General features: G+C 43.2%; 1 protein-coding gene across 1 annotated transcript in view; it reads right to left on the reverse strand.

Annotated features, from left to right (window-relative positions):
* LOC148524241 (phenylalanine--tRNA ligase beta subunit-like) overlaps window positions 1-10,390 on the reverse strand; it is a 66,456-nt gene extending 56,066 nt beyond the window's left edge. The window contains exons 1-9 of the mRNA XM_088472071.1: window positions 10,282-10,390; window positions 10,057-10,112; window positions 7,318-7,472; window positions 5,886-5,958; window positions 4,696-4,811; window positions 4,353-4,503; window positions 1,949-2,057; window positions 1,557-1,627; window positions 1,402-1,463 (exon numbers count right to left, since the gene is read on the reverse strand). Coding sequence (XP_088328197.1) covers window positions 1,402-1,463; window positions 1,557-1,627; window positions 1,949-2,057; window positions 4,353-4,503; window positions 4,696-4,811; window positions 5,886-5,958; window positions 7,318-7,472; window positions 10,057-10,112; window positions 10,282-10,339 — 851 coding nt within the window. The 5' untranslated portion in view covers window positions 10,340-10,390. The remainder of the gene's footprint in view (window positions 1-1,401; window positions 1,464-1,556; window positions 1,628-1,948; window positions 2,058-4,352; window positions 4,504-4,695; window positions 4,812-5,885; window positions 5,959-7,317; window positions 7,473-10,056; window positions 10,113-10,281) is intronic.
* Between the last annotated feature and the right edge of the window lie 17 nt (window positions 10,391-10,407).

Below are 10,407 nucleotides of genomic sequence, written 5' to 3' on the forward strand. Positions count from 1 at the left end.
ATGTCTGTGAACTACGCCGGTACACCCTGGCTGACGGGGACCAGATATATTGGCCGATCAATTGATTGGCCAATATATCTGTCAGTGTGGTCACAAACTGAGATCTGTAGGACTCAGTCACCTGTAATCACTCACAGTTGCGTATAAGTATCCCCGCTGCATGCGCAGTCTGCTAATATGGCGAGATCTGTCTGCAACTCTGACGCCGGCCCTTACATTCCAGTGTCTATATAAAGTGAAAATACAGAAGATGATTTAAAATTCCTCTTTTAAATGAAAATAAAGCTTGGTGAGAGCAGCTCAGTTCTTGTTCTGTTTTCTACAACAAGTCCTACGACTTCGACATAGAAGCCTCCCCACACTGTGTACAGCCCATGACAGAGGAACCTGAATGGTAGCTGCCGTATTCAGGACAGTACTTGGTATGGATCTTAAACAGAAATATGGCAACATGCAATGAGATGCTTCCGAATTATTTCTGAACATCCAGAGCTGCTGACATTTAAAGAAATGTGACACTGGGCCTGATTCAGAGACTCACTAAATCCGATATTTTTATGTAAATCTCCGTTGATTAATGATCCACACTGTGCATGAGCAAACCTGGTCCTGCAATGTTAGACGCAGTGCCTCAAAAGTCATAGCATGATTGACATGCTGCCGGTATCAGGGGGGGCGACAACGGGCAGTGTTCCAGAAATCGGGGTGTGTCAGCCCCAATTCTGGGCGTGCTGAAGCCAGTGGCTGCAGCTTCACTGGCCCCGGCAGCGTGATTTTGCCGAACATCCTGAGTAATCTGAGGGTTGCTCAGATGTTTGATGTTCAGGCAGTGGATACAATGCTGGGTCTTCAGATGCAGCAGCGGAGCACAGAAACCGGCAGTTGGCGTCATTTTAATTAAGCATAATGTCACACAGCTGCTGCGTACAAAGACGCAGCAGTGACGGAATTAGCGCACATCTCTGATCCAGGCCCACTGTACTACTCCTCCTCTACAACATTTTTACATTTAGATCCATTTTAATATTAAATGATTATTTGTGACCTGGATCTGTGCGAGAGTAGTTACTGAGTCAGTTACCCTGGAATACTAGCCATACGCAGAGAGAACCAAAGACAAATCCTTAATACTCTCACTGTTCTGAACATATTGTAGGACCATTTATGAAATGGTTCCGTAGGTAAATGTGTACATACGGATGTGTGTGTGATGCATAACAACCAATCAGATTGTATCATTTTTCCTAGTAAAGGTTATGAAGCTGAAAGCAAATACCCCACCTTGTATGTAATAGCACCTGTAGGCCAGATTTCTATAAATGTATACACAAAGATCTGTGCCATAAGCCAAGGGGCAAGTCATTCCTTACATCGGCAACTAATTGCACTTATGTTACTCACGTGAATGGCTCCTTGCAGTACTCGCTGAACATAGTGACCATAATGTCCAATACTATTTTAGCCTGCAGAATACAGAAAGTTACATTAATAGTCAATACACGCAAATGATCCAAGACTTATTACATTGGTAGATGAGAATGCGTGATCGCCATCACCTTCGTCAAGTCTGTAGCGGTGCATTCTATGAAAACATTGCGGGTGTTCAAGCTGATTTTTGTGTGATCCCCTTAAAAGAAAAAAAAAAAAAAAAAAGATACAGGGAAAAGTTTGTGTTGTCATCAATTCACAAATCTAAGTCCATCATCACAGCGACATCTATGTACCACAATCATCTGGTCAGAGCATCTTTTAGTGATGGTAGTGTGGCGTTTCACAATCATTGGACCAATCAGGAAGTAGATAACATTTACAGTTAGAACGGTAACAGAAGTAGAAACACAAAGCTCATAGATGGCAATGGGCTACATGACAAACAATCAGTTCACACGGTCATCAATAAATCTGCTATTCAAAATCCATACAAGCATGTAGGTGGAAAAGTCATTACCATTGATAATCGGAGGCATGGAGAGAAGTACCCCATTACTGTCATAGATCACAGGATAGACCGGTTTATCCTCAATGATGTGCAGAAAATGTTTAAGATGGCTGTCAGTCTGCAGACAATAAAATCTTATTAACAGATGATTCAGCATATATACAGCAATAGGCCATTATCATGTACTTCAATTACTTTATTAATAGATGCCAAGGGATATTATTGTTGTTTTGGAGTGAGAAAAAGTTTCAAAGTAAATGTATTCAGTTTGTGCTACATGCTCATGAAATATAACCGAAAGCACACTTTTGTATTAAAAGAATAGTATCAACAGCAGAGCAGTTATACACGCCGACATGTTTTCAGGCTGTATAGAACTTAGTTACAGCAGTAGCAACTCGATACGTTTCAGGCTATACATTTCACCATTTATAGCTATGCCTAAGAACTGTATAGTCCAAACAAAGACAGGTTATGACTATCCTGTTGGTGATATTTTAATATCAAACGTGTGACTTGTATATAAATGCTGGTCTAAGAATATCTGATTTGCAGACTGTTTCACATAGGGAGGGACAGACCTAAACATGGATCATTCAACGGGTGAAAGTTGGAGTCTGTTGCCCATATACAGTGCATCCGGAAAATATTCACAGCGCTTCACTTTTCCACATTTTGTTATGAATTTATTCCATTTTGGAGTAAGACTAACATATTTGTCCTCAAAATTCTACACACACTACCACATAATGACAACATGTAAAAATTTTTTGTGATTTTTGCAAATTTAATTACAAAAAAAAAAAACACTAAGAAATCACACGTACATAAGTGTTAACAAGCTTTGCTCAATACTTTGTTGATGCACCTTTGGCAGCAATTACAGCCTCAAGTCTTTTTGAATATGATGCCACAAGCTTGGAACACCTCTATCTTTGGGTAGTTTCGCCCATTCCTCTTTGCAGCACCTCTCAAGCTCCATCAGGTTGGATGGGAAGCGTTGGTGCACAGCCATTTTCAGATCTCTCCAGAGATGTTCAATTGGATTCAAGTCTGGGCTCTGGCTGAGCCACTCAAGGCCATTCACAGAGTTGTCCTGAAGCCACTCCTTTGATATGTGTGCTTAGGGTCGTTGTCCTGCTGAAAGATGAACCGTCGCCCCAGTCTGAGGTCAAGAGCACTCTGGAGCAGGTTTTCATCCAGGATGTCTCTGTACACTGCTGCATTCATCTTTCCCTCTATCCTGACTAGTCTCCCAGTTCCTGCCGCTGAAAAATATCCCCACAGCATGATGCTGCCACCACCATGCTTCACTGTAGGGATGGTATTGGCCTGGTGATGAGCGGTGCCTGGTTTCCTCCAAACAGAACGCCTGGCATTCACGCCAAAGAGTTCAATCTTTGTCTCATCAGACCAGAGAGTCCTTCAGGTGCATTTTGGCAAACTCCAGGTGGGCTGCCATGTGCTTTTTACTAAAGGAGTGGCTTCCGTCTGGCCACTCAAATATACAGGCCTGATTGGTGGATTGTTGCAGAGATGGTTGTCCTTCTGGAAGGTTCTCCTCTCTCCACAGAGGAAAGCTGTAGCTCTGACAGAGTGACCATCGGGTTCTTGGTCACCTCCCTGACTAGGGCCCTTCTCCCCCCGATCGCTCAGTTTAGACGGCCGGACAACTCTATGAAGAGTCCTGGTGGTTACGAACTTCTTCCATTTACGGATGATGGAGGCCACTGTGCTCATTGGGACCTTCAAAGTAGCAGATATTTTTCTAAACCTTTCCCCAGATTTGTGCCTCGAAACAATCCTGTCTCGGAGCTCTACAGACAATTCCTTGGACTTCATGCTTGATTTGTGCTCTGACATGCACTGTCAAGTGTGGGACCTTATAGAGACAGCCTTTCAAAATCATGTCCAATCAACTGAATTTACCACAGGTGGACTCCAATTAAGCTGTAGGAACATCTCAAGGATGATCAGTGGAAACAGGATGCACCTGAGCTCAATTTTGAGCTTGATGGCAAAGGCCGTGAATACTTATGTACATGTGATTTCTTAGTGTTTTTTTTTATTAAAATTAGCAAAAAAACTTTTTACACGTCATCATTATGGGGTATTGTGTGTAGAATTTTGAGGACAAAAACAGCCTTATTCCAAAATGGAATAAATTAATAACACAACAAAATGTGGAAAAAGTGAAGCGCGGCAAATACTTTCCGGATGCACTGTATATATTTTGCATGATTAGAAGTGAGCTCAGTGTATGAGTAGAATTTCAGTCTTCACCAACCATACATCAGCTGTCTGACTTCCATAGGTTACGCTGCTTCTGCCGTGCAATTTCTCAACAGTACATATAATCACACATGCAAAAACACATTTAAAATGTGATTACACACTACAGACAAGAACTCACCCTGTACAGTGCCATCACCTCTGGTGCGGTGTACTCTTTGTTTTGGTTCAGCGGCCTGAATTTGATGCTTGATGGTGGCTTTGCAGTGTAGATAAAAGGTCCAATGATTGTGTCGAGATCATGTGTGCCAATTGCTACCAGTGTCCTCCTCCTGGGAGACAAACATACTCTGATGGAACAATGCTGCAAGCTTTCCCCGCAGATACCCAAGTAGAGGGGCGGGAATAGAACTGTAGTTATGATGGGCAAGCATTACTTTGTAAATTCTGAACAAATAATAAATGCGGATAATTTCTATATAATCACATTAATAAACTAAGTGACACACATTATAGTCTGCTACCTGCAAATGTTCTGGTGAAGTTTTTCTTGCAGGTCAATGAAGTTCTCGTATCGGTCCTGTGTGAAGGTTATGTTCCGGAGCACAGCAGCCACTGCATAGGGACGTACCGCCGCCGTCTAACACACAGAACAGCAAATACATCAGTCTTCTCTCCACTTTACAACATTATTATTATTTACTACCGTTTTTATATAGAGACAATATTTTACACGGCCCTTTTACATTTACATCAGTCACTGCTCTAGTGGAACTTAAATGTCTAATCCTATACCACACAAACACCTGCTCTAACCAAACAGTAAGCTTTTGGAACCCTATAGAGCAGAGGTTCCCAAACGTGGTCCTCAAGGAACCCCAACAGTCCAGGATATCTAGATAGCCATGGTTGAGCACGGGAGGTTAAATCAAATTGACTGATGTACTAATTAAGGCACCTGTGATTAAACATGGATACCCTTAAAACCTGGACTGTTAGGGTGCCCTGAGGACAGAGTTAGGGAACTCTGCTATAGGCTCTTAGGAGCCAATGAGCGAGATGTATCAAAGGTTGGAGAGAGATAAAATACTAACCAATCACCTTATTTTACAGACTGTGTTTGAAAAATAGCAGTTAAAAGCTGATTAATTGGTACTTTGGTCGAGATGTAATATAGCGGCATAGATCATATAGTGCTTCCTTCTTGCCTCTTTACCAAGGAGAAGCGGGAAGCAGTAACGACGAGATGTATGAACAGCTCATCTGCCGGAGTGGGGGAGGGAAAACTCCCCCTTCCAGAGTTACCTGCCAGACCCCATAGCACATCAGCCTAGTGCTAGTGCTCTGTGTCTCACCTCCCGGCCAGTTACACTGGGCATGTACGTGATCTCGTAAGCACCGCAGAACCTGGCAGCCGCTGCAGCCAGGGACAGTGCTGTCCCTGCTGTGGTGTTCGGTCAATGACAGCTGCAGCTATCGAAATCGATAGATGCAGCTGTTGGAGCGGTCAGTGCCACTGACCGTTCATACTTTGCCCAGTATATCGGCGCTCTATCTTACCACACATCTCCTTATTAATACATGGGGGAGAAGTGGAATCAGCAGAACATGTGAAACATATAAAAAGTAACATGCATTAGCACACTGGACGCCATTTGCAGATTGCACAACTACCAAATAAACTTGTACATATACAACTTAAAATAAATCTCACCTCCTCTGTGATGAACATTCTTTGCAGTTGATGGTCAGCTGGAGTAATGCGTTTATACCTGGGAGCAGCCATCCTGAAAAATAACGTTAGGGGAAAAAAGGAACTAAATATTATACCACTCGGAATTTTCTCAGTATAAAAGTAAGCCCAATGATAGTATTAATCCCATTATATGTCGCGCTCTTTATAATGCAGTCCTGGATGATTTTTTAAAATGTCATTATAAAGATGTAGTCATGTATTTAAATAGTTCTGATTGGATGTTCAATTGGATTCAAGTCTGGGCTCTGGCTGAGCCACTCAAGGCCATTCACAGAGTTGTCCTGAAGCCACTCCTTTGATATGTGTGCTTAGGGTCGTTGTCCTGCTGAAAGATGAACCGTCGCCCCAGTCTGAGGTCAAGAGCACTCTGGAGCAGGTTTTCATCCAGGATGTCTCTGTACATTGCTGCATTCATCTTTCCCTCTATCCTGACTAGTCTCCCAGTTCCTGCCGCTGAAAAATATCCCCACAGCATGATGCTGCCACCACCATGCTTCACTGTAGGGATGGTATTGGCCTGGTGATGAGCGGTGCCTGGTTTCCTCCAAACAGAACGCCTGGCATTCACGCCACAGAGTTCAATCTTTGTCTCATCAGACCAGAGAGTCCTTCAGGTGCATTTTGGCAAACTCCAGGTGGGAAAAAAGGAACTAAATATTATACCACTCAGAATTTTCTCAGTATAAAAGCCCAATGATAGTATTAATCCCATTATATGTCACACTCTTTATAATGCAGTCCTGGATGATTTTTTAAAATGTCATTATAAAGATGTAGTCATGTATTTAAATAGTTCTGATCGCACCTAACATGTCAGTATTGGCCATAATTTTGTACGCACGTTCATATACTTTGTGCCGAAATTATTCCCTGCAGCTGGATAATATTACACGGAGGAAGGTCTGCAGAACGCTTCCATCACTTGACCGACAGGTGGTGTTTCTGTCCACTTCCCCTAATTTGGACAGAGTTATGGGATTTGCTAATCTCCAAACTGCCGTTGGTACTACAAGCTTTATATAGTATGAAGCCTTCTGTCCTTCAAATGAGTGGCACTTCTTAAAACCACTTAGAGATCACAACCAGCTGCATAGGAGAACAGTGTAACAACTTTACCAGTCTGTGCACAGGGACATTTACATCATTTTAATATAAAGTAATCTACAGGTTGTTGTTTTTTTTAAATAACCGAAGAAAGTAAAAATATTTAGGCATTACCTATTTGTATGTTATTTGCAGTTTAGAGGTTAGTCCACTCCTTACAAGATGAATTACACAGTTCATAGTGAAACAACAAGACAGTATGATAGATGAATACAGAGGTGCCCATCTCATCGTTATAACAATATATAAATGGACATGCTGTGTGTGAGATATGCAAAGGCGATACCTTTCTTTAAAGACGTGCAGCCCACGCACCAGCCCCTCCAGGCACAGGAGATCGTAGCGGTTGGCGGGGACGTCAATCTTGAACAGGACGACATCTGATGCCTCATCTGCTTTCCCATCGCCTTTCTCTTTGCTGATGATTTCCTTCTCTGAGGTCTTGAATGGAACAATGACATACCAGTTATTTATACCTACTCCTGCCATGGCCATAATATAGCTTTTTAAGTCATATGTATTTTCCTAAATTGACCAAAATTGATTATGTATAAAATTTATCAACACAAAACAAAGCCATTTACAACTTACAATCATCTTCTTCTTTGGCTTCTATAGGCTATTCACATATAACCAAATTAAGGTCCCCCATTAATTGCCATTAGTAAACCTGTTATACCTCTGACATATGGATAAAAACTATATTTCTTCACTGGTTGAACATGTTATTATTATTATCATTTATTTATATGGCGCCACAAGTGTTCCGCAGCACCTTACAAAGTACAAAAACAAATTGTATACAAGTGACTTACAGAACAATACAATACAGGACATGGATAATATATATTGCTACATTAGCGACCATATCACCCAGATAAGCAACAGAGCATAAGCAACCAAGTGTTAGGTGCCCTAGTGGTGAGTAAGAAGTAAATGACACTATAGTAAGGAGAAGCACAAGAGGGTAGATGGCCCTGCTCGTGAGAGCTTACATTCTAAAAAGGTGGGGGAAGACAAACTGGGTTGACACAGATGGGGACGAAGAAGCATGTAGCAAGGAGTTAGAATGATAGCTGCAAGGCTTTGATGAAGTAGTGGGTCTTGAGAGCCCGTTTGAAGGATTGCAAACAGGTGGAGAGTCTGATGAGGAGTGGGAGAGAGTTCCAGAGGTGGGGAGCAGTGCGGGCAAAATCTTGGAGGCGGGAGTGGGAGGAAGTAATCAGCTGGCATGAAAGGCGGCGTGCATTAGTTGAGCGAAGAGGGCGGAGAGGAGCGTGAAGGGAGATGAGATCAGAGATGTATATGGGTGAAGATTTGGTGAGGGCTTTGTGAGTGAGCGTGAGAACCTTAAATTGGGTTCTAAAAGGGAAGGGGAGCCAGTGGAGAGCTTGTAGGAGAGGGGAGGCAGATGTAGAGCGCTTGGAGAGGAAGATAAGCCGTGCAGCAGCATTAAGGATAGACTGGAGAGGAGAGAGATGGGATTTGGGGAGGCCAGATAGGAGGAGGTTACAATAGTCCAATCTGGAGATGACCAGTGAGTGTATGAGGGTTTTAGTAGCATCCTGGGTGAGATAGGGTCTGATCTTAGAAATATTTTTGAGATGGAAACGACAGGACTGTGAAAGGTTCTGGATATGTGGTTTGAAGGAGAGGGATGAGTCCAGGGTAACTCCAAGACAGCGCACCTTGGGACTAGATGAGATAGTTATTCCATCAATTGATAAAGAAATAGTGGGAAGTGAGGTGATGTGGGAGGGTGGGAAGATGATCAGCTCTGTCTTAGACATATTAAGTTTAAGAAACCTAATAAACACTCTTTGGTAGCACACAAATAATAGCTTTTTTTTTTTAATCAGCATTGTTGGTTATATCAATAATACTAGCCAGCAAGTGCTTGTGTGTTTTCAGATAGCAAAAAAAAAAAAAATGTTGCTCTTGATCTGAGCACCAAGGGGGTAGGGTAAGGCACCAAGAGGGGGGGGGGGGGGGTGTGTGTGGTGTGGAGGGACGCTTAGGTTTAGATACCAGGGGGGGGGGGGGGGGGTGTTAGGTTTAGACACCAAGGGGAGGGGGGTTAGGTTTAGGCACCAAGGGGAGGGGGGTTAGGTTTAGGCACCAAGGGAGGAGGGTTAGGTTTAGGCACTAAGGGAGGAGGGCTAGGCACTAACAGGGTGGGTTAGTGTTAGGATGCAGAAACAGACAGTTAGGGGGAGAAGGGGGGAGGGTTACTATAATTACTGGACCCTTGTCGGGATCCTGAGCATCGGGATGCCGCTGTCGGTATATTGACAGCAGGCATCCCGACTGCCGGGATTTCATACTCATTCCCTTCCAACTGTCCCGATTAGGGTACAGTTGGTAGGTATGAACCGGGTCATTCTGTATTCTAGATTCTGAAAAGCAATAACATTTTAGAAGGGTATTCATCAATTGATGTTTGAGTTCTGACTGTTTCTCCATCACCTAGCAGATTTTTCCCCATAGAGTTGCACAATAAAATCCACGATTTTGGGGTACCACAATTATTAAGTGTGCTATGTTACTGTATTCCAGTTTCTTGTACAAATTGGCTTATTTGTGTTTCATTCATAGATACACTTACTGAGCATTTCAAATAAAACACAGCTTATTGGCCACTTGGCATGTTTTTATGAACTCGAGGGCCACATGCAAAGTATTTTGTGTTGCAATGCTGAAAGTGAAGTGATCATCACGCAGCTCTGTGGTTGTTGAGTTACAGGGTGGGTGTCTCTGGCAGTCCCCTAGATGCATTGTCGGGTGCCCAGCAGGCAACATGCAGGTTATAGACGGGTAGGAGGTAGCATGCTGGACCCACTTGCCATTCTGTCCCTATTTTGCCCACACAGGATCTATGGCTACACACAGAAAACCCAGTGACAGGAATTCTCTTACAACTTTAAACAGCATCAAAATACAGATACTCTCTATAGGAAATATTAAGCTATTAAGACACAGCACTTTATCAGTAACATTCATACAGTCTGCAAGCAATGGCACTTACTATCTCATCTAATTCTAGGCCAAACTCAAAGCAGAGCTCATCAAACTCTTCATCAGCTGCAAGGAAAGAAAATGGTCATTATTATAATCCAGCAGTGAGCAAACAGCCTGCAGAACGATGCATCTGCCTGGCACAGTATAACACCATCCCATAGGGATTTACAGTCATAACGCTTTCCCCACACCATCCAGAAACAGGAGCCCCCCGCTGCTGCTGCGCACTCACTGTAGGTCCGGCCCAGGGCCTGGTACAGCAGGTCTCTCTTCACTGAGACAGTCGGCATGGTCCACGCTCCAGCAGCTGCAACACCGGCACCGGCGGGGCCTCAGCGCTGAGAGCTGCAGCCCTTCC

Source organism: Taudactylus pleione, unplaced genomic scaffold (genome assembly GCF_031769625.1).
Source record: "Taudactylus pleione unplaced genomic scaffold, aTauple2 ptg000120l, whole genome shotgun sequence".
NCBI lineage: Eukaryota > Metazoa > Chordata > Amphibia > Anura > Myobatrachidae > Taudactylus > Taudactylus pleione.